Raw genomic sequence first — 22,566 nt, 5'->3', positions numbered from 1 at the left:
CTCCCGGATGGTAATGCATGCATTGGAATGGGGTCAATGAAAATGGATGAGAAAAGAAAAATCCGGAATCCACATTTTACTTCTCAGGCAAGTAACCCCAGCCGATCGGACTCATTGTGGAGCCTCAGAACAGTGGAGAATGTGTGTTTACAGTACCCAGCGTTGGATCAATAAACGCGATCAATATTTGGAATGGCGATCAGGAATTGGAATAATCCTTTTGGAGAACATCTGATCTGAGGTAAGGAATCTATTTTACCAGTATTGGGATAATCAGAGCTATTTTCACCTATATATCAGCGTGTGCCATATGTGTGTATGTCTGTGTGTGTGCGATCAGGAAATACTGTAAGATAATCGATTTTTCAGCCCGCTTCTATAGCATGCATAAGTACACACTATCGATAATCTAGCGTTTATTTGAAAACGATTCATAAATAGGCCGAAAAATGACAACGTGTTTTGTGTATTACAGTAAAGGCGTTTATCACAGAATCTTCTGAAATCTTCTGGAAGTTTCAAGAAACGAGCGTTTTTCAAAATGGTATAAAACGGAAATGAACCGATTAAAAAAAAAACAATCCGTTTCGACAATGTTGACTGCAAACAAGTCATTGACCCTTGGCACTGAAAGTGTTTATGCAATGATGACAGCAACACGTTCTTAAAAGTACTGGTGGGATTTATTAAAAACCGGACCGTGAGAACTTATTGGCTCCATGCAATAAGAGAGGAAATTATGGGGACTTTATCATCTTCTTGAATGTTATGAACTCTTTACAAGAAGACTGTGACTGAAGCTATCTCTTTACAAGAAGACTGTGACTGAAGCTATCTGGAAAATCCGTGGAGAATTTGGCATGCGTGTTACTGTATAAACTGTCCCTGTGCGTCCGCATAAAACGTCCCCAGACACTGTGGTGCTTCAACAATTAGTTCCGCCATTAATTTAGCAGCATTTAGGAACCAAAAACTGGTAGGAACCAAACCTTAAAACTGAACACAGAGGCAGTTATACCCCCCCCGCTCTCTCTCTCTCTCTCCCTCCCTCCCTCCGTCTCAAGGCATGTTTATTTATACAGCACATTTTATACACAGAGGTGATTCACAGTGCTATACATAAAACCCAGGTCTTGAGTGGACATACACAGTACCTTCGAATTATTGCTATATTTCAAGATTATAATAGGGTGATTTTAGATGTTATGTGGGTGTTTCAGATCTTATAATTTAGATCTGAGTCAATAATAACAACCAGATTTCTTCTGCCTTTCTTCTTTAGCACCAACGACAATTATCTCAGTTTTGTCTTTGTTTAGTTCGAGGAAATCTTGGCACATTCACTTATTGTTATTGATTTGGTCAACAGTTTGTCTTGATCAACGGTATCAAAAGTAGCATTGAGACCCAATAACACTGGCTACTGTATTGGTGTGTGTGTGTGTTTGGTGTGTGTTTGTGCTGGTGTGTGTCTGTGTTGGTGTGTGTTTGTCTTGGTGTGTCTGTGTTGGTGTGTGTGTGTTTGTCTTGGTGTGTGTTTGTCTTGGTGTGTATATGTTTGTGTGTGCCTGTGTTGGTGTGTGTTTGTCTTGGTGTGTATATGTTGGTGTGTGCCTGTGTTGGTGTGTGTTTGTCTTGGTGTGTGTTAGTCTTGGTGTGTGTTTGTCTTGGTGTGTGCTTGTCTTGGTGTGTTTGTCTTGGTGTGTGTTGGTGTGTGTCTGAGTTGGTGTGTGTGTTTGTCTTGGTGTGTGTGTGTGTGTTTGCCTTGGTGTGTGTCTGTGTTGGTGTGTGTTTGTCTTGGTGTGTCTGTCTTAGTGTGTGTTTGTTTGTTGGTGTGTGTCTGTCTTCATGTGTGTCTGTGTTGGTGTGTGTTTGTCTTGGTGTGTGTTGGTGTGTGTTTGTCTTGGTGTGTCCGTCTTAGTGTGTGTTTGTCTTGGGGTGTGTCTGTGTTGGTGTGTGTTTGCCTTGGTGTGTGTCTGAGTTGGTGGGTGTGTGTTTGTCCTGGTGTGTGTTTGTATTGGTGTGTGTTTGTGTGTGTTGGTCTTGGTGTGTTTGTGTTGGTGTGTGTCTGTTGGTGTCTGACTGTTGGTGTGTGTCTGTATTGGTGTGTGTTTGTCTTGGTGTGTTTGGCTTGGTGTCTGTTTGTGTTGGTGTGTGTTTGTGTTGGTCTATGTCTGTCTTGGTGTGTGTCTGTGTTGGTGTGTGTTTGTGTTGGTCTATGTCTGTCTTGGTGTGTGTCTGTGTTGGTGTGTGTGTGTCTTGGTGTGAATCTTTCTTGGTGTGTGTCTGTTGGTGTCTGACTGTGTTGGTGTGTGTCTGTATTGGTGTGTGTTTGTCTTGGTGTGTTTGTCTTGGTGTCTGTTTGTGTTGGTGTGTGTTTGTCTTGGTGTGTGTTTTTCTTGGTGTGTTTGTCTTGGTGTGTGTCTATAGTGTGTCTGTGTTGGTGTGTGTTTGACTTGGTGTGTGTTTGTGTTGGTTGGTGTCTGTCTGTGTTGGTGTGTGTGTTTGGCTTGGTGTGTGTATGTGTTGATGTGTGTCTGTGTTGGTGTGTGGTTGTCTTGGTGTGTGGTTGTCTTGGTGTGTGTTTGCCTTGGTGTGTTTGTCTTTGTTACGTACCAGGAGCTGATCACTCCTGTGTGACTGTGCAGGCAGGTGAGGGCTGCCAATTAGCCAATTAGTGCTGATTGGTTACCTGCTGGGAGCTTTAAAGGCAGCCCTAGTAACACACATGCAGTGTCTGTGTTTGGAGGAAGAGCTGTCACATTCTTCTAGTCCTTGTCCGTTGGGTTGCATTAGTACCTTAGTTTACAGTTACATTAGTAGTTCCTTGAGATAGTAGCACTTTGAGTTAGAGCACGGGGTTTTGGTGTTGGTTTGCACATAGGTTGCGTGCCCATGAGCCAGGGTCGTAACAGTTGGGCGCTCGTCCGGGATCTTTTACCCCTAGATCTTTGTTTGGTGTTTTTTTTTTGTGTTACACGGGGTGTCATGGTATTATGGTTTGGGTGGTGTTCGTTACATATGGTGTAACGTGGGGGCTGAGCCATTTCATCAAACAGGTGAGTATGCCGTATTTGTTTGTAATTTGATGTGACTACTTATGCTGTTAAAATATATAGTTTAGTGGGCACCACATGTAGATAGGGACATTATTTTCTGGTTGTTGGTTGGTTAGCGTCCTGTGCACCACGTACTCCTGGGGCGGTCAATGAAATGATTGGTATATGATCTTTGACTGGTAGCAGGTGTGGTTGAAGAAAGTTAGGTCTACAGGGCATTAGTGCAAGGGTAGGTAGATTAGGGCGGCCAGAAAACACAGGTAGTGTGGTAGGGCTTGATTTAGTGTTTCTTAGGGTAGACATGTGGTGGGCCGGTTTTTTCTGCAGTTTAGACGTAGAAGCATATGTAGTCATATCAGGTTAGAAGGCGCACCTGTTTGGAATTGTTTGTTGTATTTATTTTGTTTGTTTGAGTGTTTGGTGAGCATACCTGGTAGCACCTAACACCCTGCGTGTATGACACGTCTATTTAGGGTGGGTGTGTTTTTTTTTTTTATTATTATTTTTTTTTGCATCCTAGAAAGGTGCGCTCCGTAGAGCTCACATTTCCACCGCGTTCCCTTCTGGTTGTTATTATTGGCATTTAGCATTATTCATGGTTCTTCAGTGGTTCTTCGTGGTTCTTCAGTGGTTCGTTGGGGGGGTCTTCGTGGTTCGTTAGTGGTTCTTCGTGACTGTGAGGTAGGGTGTGTAGCTTGGGGTGGCTGGTTCAGTGACAATGGCTTCCATCAGGGACTTTGTTGATCGCCCGTCTCATGACTTGTTAGAGACATTTTCCAAGGACCAACTGCTAGAACTTGCTGTACACTACATGGTAGAGCTTTCTGCGGGGGAGAAACGTTTGAAGCCGTCTGCCTTGAGTGCGTTAAGGGTGTTACTCGTTAGGGAGCAGGTGCTTGAGGAGAGGGTGGAGGAGCCTCCTTCGTCTGGCGCATCTCCGCTATTACCTGGTGTAGAGGGTGACTGGAGGATAAGGGAGTTGGAGTTTAAAGAAAGGCAGCTAGAGCGAGAGCGTGAGGAGAGGAGAGAGGAGCGTGAGCTTAAGGAGAGGCGTGAGGAGCGTGAGTTTAAGGAGAAACAAATGTTGTTGGAGCACGAGCATGCACAGAAGGAACTTGAATATAAGCATGCTGCCTTGCAGGCGGGTGCTCTGCATCCAGAGTCACGTTCCGGGTTTGATGTAGGCAGGAATATTAGGATGGTGCCACCATTTTTTGAGAAAGACGTGGAAAGATATTTTCCCCTTTTTGAACGGGTGGCAACCACATTGAAGTGGCCTGATACCGCCTGGACACTGCTGCTGCAATGTGTTTTAGTTGGTAGGGCACAAGAAGCCTACACTGCTCTGTCCCTTGAACAAAGCGCTGATTATGAGCTGGTTAAAGCTTCCATTTTGAGGGCTTATGAGTTGGTCCCCGAGGCCTATCGTCAGCGTTTTAGAGGTTATCGCAGGTCGGAGGGGCAGTCTTATGTTGAATTTGGAAGGGAGAAGGAGAACCTGTTTGACAGGTGGTGCACTTCTCAGAAGGCAGAGTCAAGAGAGCAGCTTAGGCAGTTGATTCTCCTAGAGGAATTTAAAAGATGTGTTCCTGATACCGTTTCCACACATCTAAATGAGCGTAAGGTATCAAAGATAGGCGACGCCGCTGTCTTCGCTGATGAGTTTGTGTTGACACACAAGTCCGTGTTTTTGGAGGACTACCGTGTGGAGTCCGGGGATAGGCGTCCTGTTCAGGGGGGCTGTTTCCCAAAACCTGTGTCTGCTGGTCAGTTAACTTCACCTCCTAGGCGGGGTGGTTCTGCTGGTGCATTCCCAGAAGGGATTATCTGTTTCTACTGTAAGGAACCTGGTCATATTGTTGCTGGGTGCCCGGTGCTTGAGCAGAAAAATTTCAGAACCGTGGCTCTGGTAGAAACCATATGCAGAACGCCTATGCCAACGTTAGATGGGGATGGGGAAAGTATCAAACGTGTGGATAAAGAGCTTGAGGGTTCCTCAAGGTTTATGATGAATGGATTTGTTTCCCTGACTAATGCACTAGAGTCCAAACAGGCTATAACAATTTGGAGAGATACCGGTGCTTTTCAGTCCCTCATTCTGGAGGGGGTTTTGCCGTTTTCAGGAAACTCTTCTGTGCGTTCCGGTGTCGTTGTTCTGGGCTTTGGGGGTGGATTTGTGGATGCACCTTTGCATGAGGTCACGCTCAATTCTCCCTTAGTATCAGGCAATGGCAGGATTTGGCTGGTGACAAAGTGTTGGCTACTCCGGTTGTAACTCCCATTCCTGTGGTTTCTGAGGTCTCTAATGAGCTGGCACAGCAACATCCAGGAGTGTTTCCTGTGTGTGCTGTGGCACGAGAAATGTCAAAGGACAAATGTGATGTTGTTGATACTTCGACTTGGGACATTACACTTAGTGACACGTTCTTTGTTGAATTAAAATGTGTACCTGTGGAGAATTTTGGAAAGCACACTGTGGATGTACCTCTGCATAATGATTCTCTTGATTGTGGCTTTGTGTTAGGCCCGGTGGTGAAACCAGAGTTGACAGGCGTGCCGGAGAAGCATGTGACAGGAGATGATATGGCAGCGCAGTGTCTCAAGGTCTTCCCAGCCTGTACGGTGGCTGAGGCCACGAACGAATTGGAGGATGAGTGTGGGAAGGATGCTATGAGAGGTGCTGTTGTTTCATGTGACACCGTTCTTGTTGGAGAGGCTACTAAGCCTGACTTAGGCTGCCAGCCTTCCCACGGTAGCTCTATTGTCCCTAATGTATCACTTATGGGCAGGGGTGGTCCCAGTATGTCAGTTGATGATTCTGATATTGATCCACATGTCCACACTGATTCTCTGCCATGCACTAGGTGTGATGGTCAACCTAGTTACCTGTGTCCTGTGGGGCAGGAGCCGCCTTCGCGACCTGGTCTGTTGAGTGGCAGCCATTTTGATTTTGATCAGGACAATGTTATTTTGGGTGACGCCATTTTAGATGGTGTTCCAGACGTTTTTGTGACTGTCGTACTGCCATGTTCCCGGTACGCTGGGGCTGTACCTGAGGCGGTACATCCTACTCTGGATGTTCACGGTTTGCAGTATCCTGAACTGCCAGTGCCAGGTGGGATGGATATGGGCGCGGTGGTGGTATCAGTGATCTATGGTTTTTGTTGTGCTGTGTTCTGTTCTGTTGAGCGCAGTTCTCAGGTTGATTTTGGTTTACAGTCTAATTTTGACAGATCGGTATCGGTGGAGGGGCCTGTTGTAAGGGAGCATACAACACGGTTGGTGGTCGTGTTCGACAGGGGCCGACCCGCTATCGCTGTTGTGGTAGTGGTCCTGACAACTAATGGGTCACAGTGGTTTTTTTTTGTTTTTGTTTATGGGTTGTTGTGTGGTGGTTGCCTCTCGGACAACCAGTTTGGTGGGGGAGGTGTTACGTACCAGGAGCTGATCACTCCTGTGTGACTGTGCAGGCAGGTGAGGGCTGCCAATTAGTGCTGATTGGTTACCTGCTGGGAGCTTTAAAGGCAGCCCTAGTAACACACATGCAGTGTCTGTGTTTGGAGGAAGAGCTGTCACATTCTTCTAGTCCTTGTCCATTGGGTTGCATTAGTACCTTAGTTTACAGTTACATTAGTAGTTCCTTGAGATAGTAGCACTTTGAGTTAGAGCACAGGGTTTTGGTGTTGGTTTGCACATAGGTTGCGTGCCCATGAGCCAGGGTCGTAACAGTCTTGGTGTGTGTTTTTCTTGGTGTGTGTCTGTGTTGATGTGTGTTTTTCTTGGTGTGTGTTTGCCTTGGTGTGTTTGTCTTGGTGTGTGTTTTTCTTGGTGTGTGTCTGTGTTAGTGTGTGTCCATGTTAGTGTGTGTGTGTTTGTCGTAGTGTGTGTCTGTTGGTGTGCGTTTGTCTTGGTGTGTGTTTGTCTTGGTGTAGCTGTGTGTGTTTGTCTTGGTGTGTGTTTGTGTTGGTGTGTGTTGGTGTGTGTCCACCTTTTGTATTTCTATTGTATTGTGTGTTTTATGTGATCATTGTGTATCACAGGTCTCCCTTGGAAAAGAGATTTTGAATCTCACTCGGACGTCCTGGTAAAATAAAGGTTAAATAAATTAAATGCATGTGTGCATGTGTGCCTGTGTTGGTGTGTGTTTGTCTTGGTGTGTATATGTTGGTGTGTGCCTGTGTTGGTGTGTGTTTGTCTTGGTGTGTGTTAGTCTTGGTGTGTGTTTGTCTTGGTGTGTTTGTCTTGGTGTGTGTTGGTGTGTGTCTGAGTTGGTGTGTGTGTTTGTCTTGGTGTGTGTGTGTGTTTGCCTTGGTGTGTGTCTGTGTTGGTGTGTGTTTGTCTTGGTGTGTCTGTCTTAGTGTGTGTTTGTCTTGGTGTGTGTCTGTCTTCATGTGTGTCTGTGTTGGTATGTGTCTGTGTTGGTGTGTGTTTGTCTTGGTGTGTGTGTGTTTGTCTTGGCATGTGTCTGTGTTGGTGTGTGTTTGTCTTGGTGTGTCCGTCTTAGTGTGTGTTTGTCTTGGGGTGTGTCTGTCTTCATGTGTGTCTGTGTTGGTATGTGTCTGTGTCGGTGTGTGTGTTTGTCTTGGTGTGTGTCTGTGTTGGTGTGTGTTTGCCTTGGTGTGTGTCTGAGTTGGTGGGTGTGTGTTTGTCCTGGTGTGTGTTTGTATTGGTGTGTGTTTGTGTGTGTTTGTCTTGGTGTGTTTGTGTTGGTTTGTGTCTGTTGGTGTCTGACTGTCGGTGTGTGTCTGTATTGGTGTGTGTTTGTCTTGGTGTGTTTGGCTTGGTGTCTGTTTGTGTTGGTGTGTGTTTGTGTTGGTGTGTGTTTGTGTTGGTCTATGTCTGTCTTGGTGTGTGTGTGTCTTGGTGTGAATTTTTATTGGTGTGTGTTTGCCTTGGTGTGTTTGTCTTGGTGTGTGTTTTTCTTGGCGTGTGTCTATGTTAGTGTGTGTCTATGTTAGTGTGTGTGTTTGTCGTAGTGTGTGTCGGTGTGCGTTTGTCTTGGTGTGTGTTTGTCTTGGTGTAGCTGTGTGTGTTTGTCTTGGTATGTGTTTGTGTGTGTCCACCTTTTGTATTTCTATTGTATTGTGTGTTTTATGTGATCATTGTGTATCACAGGTCTCCCTTGGAAAAGAGATTTTGAATCTCACTCGGACGTCCTGGTAAAATAAAGGCTAAATAAATTAAATGCATAAATGCATATTTGTGTGTGTGTGTGTGTGTGTGTGTGTGTGTGTGTGTGTGTGTGTGTGTGTGTGTGTGTGTGTGTGTGTGTGTGTGTGTGTGTGTGTGTGTGTGTGTGTGTGTGTGTGTCAGCCTTCTTCTACATGCAGCTTGAAGCCATTTGTTGATAAAAGATTTAGAGAATATAATGGTTTTTATCTCTGAGCTAAAAAAAAAAGAAAAGAAAGAACCCATCAGATTGTCTTTTTATAGGAGTTCCAATTGTTGGACATTAACGGTGCTATATATAAACATTTTATGTAGGGTAATCATAAAAAAAAAGATAATAATACATCCACAGAGCTTTTAGAAAGGTGCAGAATAAAAGTATTGCTTTTCCTCTAAATAAATTGTGAATTAATGGGTCTATCTGTATGTCTGTCTGTCTGTCTGTCTGTGTGTTTGTCTGTGTATCTATCTATCTATCTATCTATCTATCTATCTATCTATCTATCTATCTATCTATCTATCTATCTATCTATCTATCTATCTATCTATCTATCTATCTATCTATCTATATGATATAAACACTAGGAATTGAAAATGGAAAATAGATATTGTTTCCTAGCAACAATACAACTCTGTGGAACAGTCAAGACTAGGGTTAACTTTTGAGAGAGAGAGAGAGAGAGAGAGAGAGAGAGAGAGAGAGAGAGAGAGAGAGAGAGAGAATCCTCCAGAGCCTTTATTTATAATACTGTAAAAGATACGTGTCATAATGATAAGGATGCCACACCAATGCCACTGCGAACAGAAAGTCTAACATATATACTGTATACTACAGAACTACACACAAGAGGGGAGTGGCTAAGTAGTTCCGTCCGTAGTTTCAATGACAGAGACGGGCAGAAATTACAGCGGACATGGGCCCAGTACTTTGTTGGCGGTGTGAAAATATGCTGAGAAACATTAAATATCTTTGGAACCATTTGTGTTAAATTATATCTGAATCAGGAGATTATCTTCTCTCCGTCAACATTTTAAGTGTATCTTTCCGTTGCATAAAGGCTGACTGGCAGTGCGCATAGAATAAGGCATAGAATGACGACTTCCGGTTGAGCTAAACATGGAGTAGGACGTTGGTGTGGAAGCTCCTGCAGAAAATTAAAAAAAAATTATTTGATCTGCGCTTGTTATGCTTAAACGTTTTTCAACCTTGGAGAGCGCTTATAATGTCGAACAAAAGCTTTAAATTAAGACCGCCAAAGCCTGGCCTACAAGCCCCGCTCTCGGTGACTCCCCTCCCCGCTCTGATTCCTCCCCCCATCCCCCAGTAACACCTGTGGACCACACCGCCTTGAAACTAGAGCTTCTCACTGACCTGTGTAAGGATATCGCGGACATCTTCAAGTCAGAACTTAGAGCACTGCTCTGTGAAGATTTGTATACAATTAAATCCAAATTGCAAGCGGTGAAAACTCAACTCACCAATGACAGAGCGGCAACACAATTGGAATCGGATGCGCTAAAAAGGTAATTAGAAAGAAATACAACAAGCCCTGTCTGCTTGCACCGATGACATTGTCGCGCTCCAAAAAGAGAATCAGAAAATCAGGCAAGAGAAGGCGGCAAGATGACCTACAAAGATAAGCCCTTTCTCGTCTTCCCAGACTACACGTCCTTAGCGTCATTCACTGGAAGTAGGTGCGACAGTGTAGCCTATAGCTCCCAACAGTCACGAAATACACTCCAAAACGTTCCTGTAAACATATTGTGACCTGTGTATTTACCACGTAAAAAAAAATAATAATAATTAGACATTTTCGTTTTCTAAACAGAAATAATACTCTGAACTATTTTCTGCCGAACCACTGCTGCCTGGGCGGGGTGATTTCATCACCTCAAATGCCCTGTTTTTCAAAAATCAACAGGGCTAACTCCAGGGTAGATGGCAAATAAGCAAATTTCCCAAAAAGTTGGCGTGTTCCTTTAACAAAGTAACCAAAACATTGTTCTTTTATCTCAGAAACATAGCAAAGGTGGGACCATTTATAAATCAAAAAATGCTGAGAAGCTAATTCATGCATTCATATCTAGCCGGTTAGACTACTGTAATGCACTTATTTTTTGTATATTTGTATGCACTTCCTGTCAAATGTATGTGTCAGTTGTATGCTAATTTGATCTTACTACCTCTTACAGGGTTTAAACTGTGTGGGGGACCCAGGCCTGGAACTGCGCCCTGAGCCCTGAAAGGGAGGTTTGATGGGTCAAAGTGGGTATCAAACAGGAAGAAAGATTGTCAGGTTTTAAACAGTTTAAACAGTAATTCAGAACTGCACTATTTGTTACAGCTTCACCTCTACAACCTTCCATACCTGCCTCACACACCCCCTGCACTTCAGCTCAACCCTCCATACCTGCCTCACACACCCCCTGCACTTCAGCTCGGGCACTACATGCGAGCGTGTCATAGACACGGGTGAAACGAGTTGCGCTCATGAATGGAGACTCCACACCCGCTCCCACTCTACCCCTCTGCCTACTCCTACAAGAAGCATGGTTCTACATTCATTCAGCGTCGGACCTTCCCTAAGAATGGCCTGGCAAATATTTCCCGTACACGTTTCCCGTGTACAATTCTCTCGTGATTTCTTACATTGTATTTTCCCGTATACAATTCTCTCGTGATTTTTGACGTTGTATTTTCCCGTGTACGAGTCTATCGTGAAAACTTCTTTTTTCTCTGTGTCCTCCACAGCCCACTACCTCCAGCGACCCCTACCAGCCACTACCGCAACCCACCAGGCTAAAACACCCAGGTTCACCGTACCTGTCCCCCCCCCCTCTACAGAGAAATAAACGTCCTACGGGGTTAAACAGTATTCTGCCTCCCGTGTTGTGCATTTGAGCCCACAAGCTACTGTGACATAACACTATTGCATTATTTTACTCCGTCTACTCTATTTTGCTCTTTTATTACTGTCTTTTTTTTTATATTATCAAACCGTAAACAAAGAAGCCTATTGGGATTTTAGATCCTAATGTGAAGAACTATGTGATTTAATGTTCTATTTTGATGCTGGTTTTATACTTATTTTATGTCTGCACTTTATGCATTGATCTTGATCTGCCAATTTTGTGCTCATTTTATGCTTTCATTTTAAGTATTTCTTCCTACTGTGAAGCACTTTGAGAATGAAAGGTGCTATACAAATACAGTTATTATTATTAATGAGTTTTCTTAGGGTTCAGTTCTGAATGTTTAAGTACTGTACATAATGCGTTTTCTTCTCCAGTAGGGTTATCAGTTCTGAATGTTTAAGTACTTAAAGGCCAACTTGCAGGTTAAACCCTACTCTTCAGTTATGGGTAGTTTACATCATTGGTATCTAATTTCATTATTTATTTTTTTCCATTTGACGCCATAAATGCCACTCGGAAAGGGTTAAAAAGGTCCACGCACAAATAACATGCACAGAGCAAATCTAAAAGCTTATCAGACGCTAGCAGGGCCGTGACGTCACTTCAGGCAACTTATGCTTTATGCCCGTCCGGGTCATAGTACTACTGGCTATATGGCTCTGCAGTGGCGGCTGCTACATTCTTTCCATGGGGGGGCGCTATACCAAACATTTTGCAAACATATGTACCACGCATTGGCATGTCACTGGCAGCGGACAGCTGACCAAGCAACGCAACACACAACCAGTCAAATAAATTACAGTCTAATTCACAACTTGAAACACAATATATAAATAGAAAGGTTAGAAACAAACTCGCTCCGTCTCCAAACACACGCAGAGAGAGAGAGAGAGAGAGAGAGAGAGAGAAAGAGAGAGAAGCGTTAGCTGAGTGGCTGAGAGAGAGAGAGAGAGAGAGAGCGAGAGCGAGAGCGAGAGAGAGAGAGAGAGATCGCAAATCTACCTTGTTGTTAAGTTAACAGCAGGCAGAAGGGCTTGATAAAGTATATCCATAATCCACTCCATTGTCCAGACTGTGTTGATGTCCATTGTCCATTCATGTCCCTCCACACTGCATCCATATAGCTTGTTGTTAGCCAACAACCAACAAGTACTGTGTGAGCTAACAACAAATAGCTGCATCACAACACAACAGCATAAACTCACTTTGTTTTGTTTTGAAACGTGGTCCAGCCGGAGGGCTTAATAAAGTGTATGTCCACTGACTTTCCCCCAGACTGTTGTCGATTGTATATCCACACTCACTGCCCACTGTCCAGACTCCAGACTGAATCACAAGTTCACAACACACAGCCTCGAACATGTTGCAAACTGTGGCTAAGGAAAAAACTGGCATCGCCGCGTCGGCCAATCAGAGAGCGTCTCCGCGAAATGCGGCTACGGAAATTCTAGACGGAAATTCTAAATGCTGCCTAGACCGCTTCAAATCGCGCCCGGCTTCCATCATAAACATCATATTTCAACGCACAACGCGTTACGCACTGATTGGCTGCGACGGATACAGCGATCAAACAGTGATGCGCACTCAGAGCGCTATTGCGTCTAGCCCGGGCCGAGAAATACGGCTAGGAGAAATGCGGCAGGAGAAATGCGGCAGGAGTGAGTCACTTCCTGTTCAGGAAAACGAGTATTTTTTATTTTATATATTAACGTTATATTGTGCATTGGAAACACAAACATACTTAAAATGAGTAAATATTATTCATTTTAAACATGTTTATATTATTTATAGGGCTATAAAACAAAAAACAAAACATTTTTTTTTCTTCTTCTCTCATTTAACAGGTGGGTCGGCGCCCTAGCGCCCCCGGTGGCCAGCCGCCACTGTGGCTCTGGCTAACGTTACCGCGCTAATGTTAGCATTATGGCTACTGTCGTGAACCATTTTAGATCGGGGCATGTAGAGGAGTTTGGGGAACGAGTAAAATGTGCAGGTCCTCTTCTCAGACCTGTGGGGCAAAGCACTGCACGCATCATGCCGGCTAGCAAGCTACACGTCGCGGCATGTTGATAGCACAATAGTAGCCCACTCTGTGCATCACAGTCATGAAACGGGCTACCACGATAGCTATTAGCTAACTAACGTTAACGTTACAAGCTCAAACACCTTATAACTACTACTATTGTCGTGTCCATAAGTTCCCTGGCAGAATACTTGTGAGGACAAAGGTATACAAAGAGGAGAGAACCATTTTAAATCGGGCATTGTTAGGAGTTTCGAGAATGCTGGCTACCAAGCTAAGCTAAGTTAGCTAACTTAGCTACTAACGTTATATAAACAATATGTACAACGACACAATGATTTACATTATTACAAATATGGTAACGTGGTTGTGGCTTTTACAAATAGTGGTTAGCTTTAGAGATGAATGGCTATGATCATGGAGCAATAGTGTTAGGTGAAACAGAGACTAGCTCCTTGGCTAGTAGTAGCAAGAAGGCTGCTTCCTGCCACTACCTGCCTGTGACTCTCAGAGCCCCCTGCTGCCCTGCACCTGATGTGATGTCATCATTAAGATGACACACGCACGCTAGGAACCATGGATTAAAATATGCATGTGCGTGAGGTTGTGGTTTGGTCGACAAAATGTTTGATAAAAACGCTAAAACGGGGTCAATTTCGTTAATTTTTTTCCCTCTTCATGAAAGTCAGCGTTGGCCTAGTCACATTGTTTATTGAACAAAAATACAACCTGCAAGTTGGCCTTTAACGAGTTTTCCAGTAGGGTTATACAGTAGGTTAACCAGGTTGGTACATAGACTTACCTCAAGACCTCCCTCCTCCTTGAACTGTAGGAAGGCGTTGGTCGTGCTTCTCTTGGCCATGCGGAGTCTGGCCTGGCGGACTTTCTATTAGACATACAGAATAACACCTGTAAGCATGTTGTGCACAAACACACACAGTGCACTCATACATACACTCAAATGTGCACACAGACACACATGCATATGCACACATCATACACACCAAGACCCTCAGTCAGGTGAAGGTATATCAGTCCTTCATATGATATACCTTCTATCAGTCCTTCATATGATGGACGGTATAAACGGTATACGGTATAAACGGTATGAATTTGCGCTACGGTATGGATTTTGATTATACCTTGTGACCGGTAGAGCAACTCTAAAGTAGCAATGACGTAACCACAGTGTGGAGGGAGGGGGCTGCTAAGTGGAGCTAGCGTTAGCTTGCTGAGGCAGGGCTCTACAGTGTGACTATTTCACTCGCAAAATAGATATGTGCGAACTGGAAAAATGATTTAGGAGCACAGAGGCTTTGTGTAGTGGGCGTGTCAACGCGCAATTGTCATTTCACGGAACAGAGCGGACCTTCAATTCTAGAAGCGAACGAGCTCTTCAGCCCTGCGTTGCACACAGCTGTGTGAGAACTTCTCTCGCGAGTCGCGCAGTTTCTATGTGTAATGTAAACTCTGCGACGGGTCCAATCGTCTAACATGCTTTGCATCCTCGCCATACTGGAATGCCCAAGTCGCGCTAAAACCTTATGTAATGTTAACCGTTGATGTAGCCTCAGAAAGCTAGCGTTAGATCCACTCCTAGCAGCCTGTTGATGTAGATTCATCAAGCCAACGTTAGCTCCACTCTAGCTGCAGCAGCCGCCCTCCCTCCCTCCCTCCCTCCCTCCCTCCCTCCCTCCCTCCCTCTATCTGTCTCCCCCATCCGCCTCTCTCTCTCTGCTAACAATCCTGATTCGATTCTTAAACCTATTTCATTAAAAAGGAAGATATTGATGGACATTAGCTATAGTATAGCTCAGCAGCTGTAACAGAATAATTTTATTATTTTTTATTATTTATGTTTTAAGTTAAGTTAAACAACAAAAAAAGCCAGCGGTGGACCGACATAACAAACTGTTTACTTGTGTAATGACATGGTTCCTTTTCAAACTGTCGATAGAAAGGGCTTTAAAGACATGGTCAAAGCACTGGATCCAAGATATGCGTTACGTTACCTGCCTGCAGACACTTGAGAAAAGGTTTTGCATTTTTTTATTGCAGTTTTGCACAATAAATGTTCTTAAAATACCTCTGTACTATGTGAAATATGTCCTAGTAATACAAGAGTACAGTAATAGCTGCCATACCAGTGTTTTACACCTTCAGAAGCATTTATATAGACATTTTAAGATTAATAAATATATACCGTGATATATACCTTTATCGTCTATGCTTCAAATTATACAGTGATATAAATTTTAGACCATACCGTCCAGACCTACTATCAGTCCTTCATACGAGATTATTATGATGAATTGAAAATGGGGGACCCTGATGTAAACAAGACAAAAGTCTTTCTCTGGTCTGCAGCCCCTTAACACTTTCAATGCCAACGACGAGATATCTTGTTTGTTCATGCCGACCGTTCATTGCCAACAACGAGAGATCTTGTTTTTTTTTAATTAGCGATTTGAATTCATATTTCATCAATCTAGCCTCACGTTAGTGCTGCAAACTCTCTCTGAGCTCCATTGGGAAAGTACCGCCCCCTATCGTCTCTCCCTGTGGTACTGCACCGCTTTGGAATGGATTGAATGAAACACATGGGGGGGAACAATCCTGTTTCCTCATTTTACTTATCAGGCAAGTCACCCAAGAGGATCGGATTCATTGCCGAGCCCCAGAACAGCGTGAAATACATATTTCCAGTACCCAGCGTTGGATCAATAAACGCGATCGATATTTGGAATGGCGATCAGGAATTGGAATAATCTTTTTGGAGAACATATGATCTGAGGTAAGGAATCTATTTTACCAGTCTTAGGATAATCAGACCTTTTTTCACAGAGATATCAACGTGTGCCCTATGTGTGTGTGTGTGTGTGCTGATCAGGAAATGAGATAATCGATTTTTCAGCTCGCTTCTATAGCGTGCATAAGTACACATATACTATCGATAATCTAGTGTTTATTTGAAAATGATTCATAAATAGGACGAAAAATGACAGTTTTTTGTGTATTCCAGAATATTCCAGTAAAGGGCGATTATCACAGAATCTTTATATTTTCCTGAAATTTAAAAAAAAATAGCGTTTTTCAAAATGGTATAAAACGGAAATGAACCGATTAAAAAACAATCCGTTTCGACAATGTTGACTGCAAACAAGTCATTGCTAAGCGACGGCCAGATTAGACACATAGCCATCATTTAAGACATAGTTTATGCGTTTGCAAATATGAGAGCTCTATCATTGAAGTGGGTGGTGGCATTCAAGGGGGGTAAGGCGCACCGCATGGCTGGCAATGAAAGTGTTAACAATTGTGTGTATTGAGCTGTACTGTATTGTACCCATTCTGCAATCTGTTAATAACATTTTCAATCAATCAATCAATCAGAGAGCATAAATCACGAGGGCCAGCTTTTTGCTGCAAAAAAGTGTATAAACTATCTAGCTTGCCATCTAGACAGCAGCCTGAGCCGGGAATCCATGGCTCTCAAAACTATGAATGGCAGAACAAAATTTCTGGCCAGAAAAGCACATTTATTAGACCCTGAAAGTCTTCGCATTCTGGCAAATTCATTTGTTTCTTGTTGCTTTGACTATGCTATCTGTTCTTGGTACAGAGGTGTGACCAAAGTTTTAAAAGACAAGTTACAGGTTTCCCAGAACAAACTCATCCGATTAACTCTAGGACTACTAGCCTCCAGAGCACATGTGGGCAAACAACATTTCCAGTTGCTGGGCTGGAAACTCTGGAAGCCTGGTCCGTTCAACTTCAGCTCAACATGGTTCACAACATTTATAATAATAGGGCCCCCTCTTATCTTACAAATTATTTTCAGTGGAACAGGGACATGCATACCCATAACACCAGAGCCAGCATGGCTGACCTGCGTATTCCAAGGTTCAAAACAAATATGGGCAAATGTTCTTTTCAATTCTGGGGAGCTACAAATTGGAATTTGCTACCTTCACAGCTAAAATGCATCAGAGTAGCCGACACAATTTTAAGAAAAAAGTCTGGCTCCTCGACAATGTCAAAAACTAGATTTTAAAATGCATGAAAATGTTGTCTGATACATTGTTGTCTGTGGCTACATTTGTACTGCATTTAAAATGTTCATGTCTATGTAGTTTGTCGAATTGTTATTTGTGGTCATGTTTCGTATTGCTTGTATGTCTGAGACCAAGGACCACCAATAAATCTTGACTTTCTTTGTGTAGCATCCTTGACGTTTTTTTGGATTTTTATTTTTATTTTTTTTGTCTAATCAAATCAAATCAAATCAAACCTTCTCTCAGTCCTTCACATCAGAGACCTTCTATGTGTTCTTCATATCAGAGACCTTCTATCAGTCCTTCATATCAGAGACCTTCTATCAGTCCTTCATATCAGAGACCTTCTATGTGTTCTTCACATCAGAGACCTTCTATGTGTTCTTCACATCAGAGACCTTCTATCAGTCCTTCACATCAGAGACCTTCTATGTGTTCTTCACATCAGAGACCTTCTATATGTGTTCTTCATATCAGAGACCTTCTATGTGTTCTTCATATCAGAGACCTTCTATGTGTTCTTCACATCAGAGACCTTCTATCAGTCCTTCACATCAGAGACCTTCTATGTGTTCTTCACATCAGAGACCTTCTATGTGTTCTTCACATCAGAGACCTTCTATGTGTTCTTCACATCAGAGACCTTCTATGTGTTCATCACATCAGAGACCTTCTATGTGTTCTTCACATCAGAGACCTTCTATGTGTTCTTCACATCAGAGACCTTCTATGTGTTCTTCACATCAGAGACCTTCTATGTGTTCTTCACATCAGAGACCTTCTATGTGTTCTTCACATCAGAGACCTTCTATGTGTTCATCACATCAGAGACCTTCTATGTGTTCTTCATATCAGAGACCTTCTAGCAGTCCTTCATAACAGATACCTCAGTCCTTCATAACTAGGGTTGGGTACCGTTCACATTTGAACCGATACCAGTACTTTCATTATAACAGAAATGTATTAATATTATTTATTATTTCTGTTGTAAAACTAAACTAAAGTCTAAACTTCTCAATTTCAACATTGTTATCACACCACACAAACTAAAACACCTCCCTTCCTCTCCCAAACCTAAAAATACCTATTATGTATTATTATTTTTTATGTTTCAATATCAACATTATCTGGCCATCCTCAGTAAATACTATCAAACTCCTCTGATCTCATCTTTCCAAAGACCAGAGATGGGATGCACGCGCACTCACACACAGAAAGGGAGAATGGCCTATAATGATTTTAGAATATTTCAGCTATAATGAAATTAAATGTTTATTATCATCAACTATTCAGTTCGTTTTTATAGTGTAACGTTTGGCTACTTTAAATCATTGAACATAGAGAAAGAGAGAGCGAGAGAGAGAAAGGGGGAGAGGCTCAGTTGCGCCTCATTGAATTAAGGTTTTTACCGTGACGTGGACATACAGGAATGGCGAGGATGCAAAGCATGTTAGACACATTGGACCCATTGCTCGTGCTGGTCTGTGTCTATTATGAAATGACAATTGCGCGTCATTGGAATTCTGATTATTTTCTAACTGGGCGGGTCTTAGGTACCGAAATGTTGCACCAATTGATCTAACGTGAAACGCTACTCGGTAGTACCATCGTAATTCGGTCGGTATCCTTTAAAAGTACTGAGTTCGGTACCCAACCCTATTCATTCCAGATACCTTCTATCACTCCTTCATATCAGAGACCTTCTAATAGTCCTTCATACCAGAGACCTTCTATCAGCCCATATCAGAGACATATCAGTCCTTCTTAGCAGAGTCCTTATGTCAGTCCTTCATTCCAGATATGTGTGCGTGCGTGTGTGTGTGTGAATGATACCTGCTGGGCTTTTATCTTGTCTGCCCGCTGGTTCTGATGGTAAATTCTGCTGAAGTTGGACACGATGACGGGCACTGGCAGAGCGATCACCAGAACTCCACTCAGAGAACAGATCGACCCAAAGATCTTCCCCGCTATGGTGTTAGGAACCATGTCTCCATATCTGTGAAGAGAATAACAAAACAATATCAGTATCAGACTATGTTAACCTACACTCTGAATGCTGAGGAAATACACTGACCCAAAGATCCTCACAACTATGGTGGTGCTGTGGACCATATCATGATACATACAAGACAAGAACAGAACAGAACAGAATAATCATAGCTACCTACCTCCAACTATAGTCTACCCATATAACTTTGTATGATAGCATGCACACTAATGCTGTATACACCATATATATATATATATATATATATATATATATATATATATATATATATATATATATATATATATATATATATATATATATATATATATATATATATTTATATTTACGTATATATATATATATATTTATATATTTCCATATATGTCTGAATTTACCTGTAAATAATCCCTTCTATATACCTGCATATAACCCATATTATAACTCTGTATGATAGCATGTACAATAATGCTGTATATACCATATACACTGTATACATTTATATTTACAGTATATATATGTGGTGGTGTTCAGACTCGGCACGGTTCAAAAACAAACAAATTCAACTGTCCACACAAGCACAATTTCAACAAATAAAATATATTTATTGAATGACAGCAACAATTGTCCAATGGGCAATTAGAGTCGGATAACAGTCCAAGGTCAAAAACACATATCAGGTTCTCGTACAAAAAAGGGATTGTTAAATACTCAGGGTTTGTCTTCCGGTCCAGGGTCAGTTTTACAAGGGGGTTTCTCAGCCAGTCTAGGGTCCAGTACCAACAAACACCATCTGCTTTATCCTCTCCTTTAACTACCTCTCACCTCACAAACTCTGTATCTCGCTCTCTCTGTACTCGGCTCCTTCCTCACCTCCACTCAACCATACGCTGTCCCTAGGGTTTTATGTTATGTGTCTGGTGTGTGCGTGTGATTCCGTGGTGCACAGGTGTGTTCCATCAGTCCTAAGCAGCTGCCTAATTGACTCTCCTCTGCCCGTGGCAGTAGTATCTCCCTTCCTCCACGTAGCCATGGAACGGGGGATGATATCTGCCACAATATATATATATACACACATCTGTCTGTACATACCTGCATATAATCCTTTTTACATATATGTATATACTATATCTATATCTGCAGGGCCGCCTGGGAGAAATGCGAGGCCCTGTGCGAGATTTAAACGCAGTCATACAGTCAACATATTCTTAAATAATAGCGCTGCCCGAGGCTGGGCATGATACAGTCAACATATAGCAAGAGAGAGAGCGAGAGAGAGCTCCCGTTCTACAGTCAATATACAGTGTTATCGCTGCAATGCCCCTGACCCTCCACCAGAGCAAGGCCAGAGAGAGAGAGAGAGACAGATTGGAAAGAAACAACCCAAAACCAGAGCAAATTGAAATGCTATTTGGCCCTAAACAGAGAGTACACAGTGGCAGAATACCTGAGCACTGTGACTGAAGATCCTTGACTAGGTACAGACTCAGCGAGCACAGCCTAGCCATTGAGAAAGGCCGCCATAGGCAGACTGTGTGTGTTAGAAAGAGAGAGAGAGAGAGAGAGAGAGCATGTGTGTGTGTGTGTTAGAGAGAGAGCATGTATGAGAGAGATAAGCAAAGATGAGCCCCTAAAGGATATTTAACTTTTAATGGAAGAACAAAACAGAAGGAAAAGATAACTTCACAAAGGCAACATGAATATACATAGATCCAAAAGGACAAAGATCAACACTTAAATCCAAAGAGAAGAGGGTCTATACCAGAGAAAACAAAGTAGCAAGGAGCCAATGGCCGACATCAGCTAAATAGGCTAACTGCAAATAGAGTAGCCAGGTACTGACATCAGGCCACACACAGCTTTGGCCAACGCTACCCAAGCTACACAAACGACCAAGACAATTCACACACAGCACATGTCGTATCTCCAAATGTTGTGAAGTAACATATGTTTTGCCTGGAAAAAAACATCGTTATTAACAAAACATTCTGGAGGGGAAGGAAGGAAGAGTGGGGTAATGTCCAATGGACATCTTACCTGCACCAAGGAACGCAGGGCGAAAGGCCGCAACACAGGTCTCCACATTGACGAAAGGCCTCTCGCTGGCGGGACAAAAAGAAGCTATGGCCGGAGCCTTGTCATGGTGCAGGCCCGACTACATCTTCTGTCAAAGATGATGTCGTAGTCAGAGAGCCAGGGCCTGCTATTCTCACGGCTAATGTCAATGATCGTAGCACAAGCTAACAGCTAACTCTAGGCTAACTGATAGCATCAAGCTAACGTTCCCAGCCGAGCGAAAACAAGCAGCTAACGTCGTAGCTAAACAGCTAACTGGCTAACAGTTAGCTCAACCCGGCTATCGCTAACCACTAGCTAACGCAGAAGCAAGCTATGCGGCTACCACTGAAAAACTGTACAACGTGAGAAAAGCAATACAGGCCAACACTTCAGACAGCCGCTGTGTTTTCCTCTTCTCATCCGAAGAGAGAAGGGAAAAAGAAGGCAATACACGTCCCACTACAGAGTGGTGTTTACCATAGCGGTGTCGGCAACAAGTCCCTCGCGGACTATAGCCGACTTGAGCATGGAGATATTCTCATAATGAAACACCAAGCTCACCTCCCTCGCACCAGGTGCTGACACCAGGCCACACACCGTTAGCTACTACAACAGCTAGCCAGCCCATTTGGCTCCCGAGAGAGAGAGAGAGAGAGATATATCCACGGCGGGAATAGAATAGAGTGCATTAAAAACTCACCAAACGTCCAAGAGGATGGAGACAACCGCGTGGAGTTGACGAAGTTCATCTGCCGAATGACCGTCCTCTTCATCTTGGCATAACAATGCTGCACGCGCTCTCTCTAGGTTAGCTAACGCTAGTTAGCCTTTAGCTAAGCTAGCTACTAGCCGACATCATCATGGCTATCCCGACTGAACCACACGTTAGCACTCAATATTATAACGTAGCTAAAGCTAACTAGCTGTCCCTGCCTTTAGCCGGGATGGCTAGCCTGACTGAACTGGCATAACTAAGCATAACCTCCAAAGCTGCACGCGCGAAATAGTCAAACGCAGCTGACGCACGCTGGCGTACACATGATGTAACCCCTCCCTCCCTCTGGGGCTGCAGAGCCCCAGAGCTCCAATAGTGAGTATGTCTGCTGCAGAGCAGCAGAGCCAGGAACATTCTACAAACGTGTCTAATGTGAAATATATAAGCATATAAGCAAAACTAGATTTTAGGTCTGTGATGAAAAAGGGCCTCGCGGGAAGGGGGGCCTCGCAAAAAAATAAAAAAATAAAAAAAAATAATAAAAATAAAAAAATAAAAAAAATAAAAAAATAAACGATTTTAAT

The 22,566-nt window shown here is 43.1% G+C and overlaps 1 protein-coding gene across 1 annotated transcript in view; it reads right to left on the bottom strand.

The window, feature by feature from the left end:
* kcnd1 (potassium voltage-gated channel, Shal-related subfamily, member 1) overlaps positions 1-22,566 on the bottom strand; it is a gene marked incomplete at both ends in the record, with an annotated part of 240,342 nt that overhangs the window by 42,993 nt on the left and 174,783 nt on the right. The window contains 2 exons of the mRNA XM_084333253.1: positions 13,970-14,053; positions 19,056-19,218. Of these exons, the coding sequence (XP_084189379.1) occupies positions 13,970-14,053; positions 19,056-19,218 (247 nt within the window). The remainder of the gene's footprint in view (positions 1-13,969; positions 14,054-19,055; positions 19,219-22,566) is intronic.

The sequence above is a fragment of the Notolepis coatsorum genome (assembly GCF_963971535.1).
Source record: "Notolepis coatsorum genome assembly, chromosome: 17".
Lineage (NCBI taxonomy): Eukaryota > Metazoa > Chordata > Actinopteri > Aulopiformes > Paralepididae > Notolepis > Notolepis coatsorum.
The sequence above is the reverse complement of the archived record's forward strand: the minus strand, read 5'-3'. Positions and strand labels throughout refer to the sequence as shown.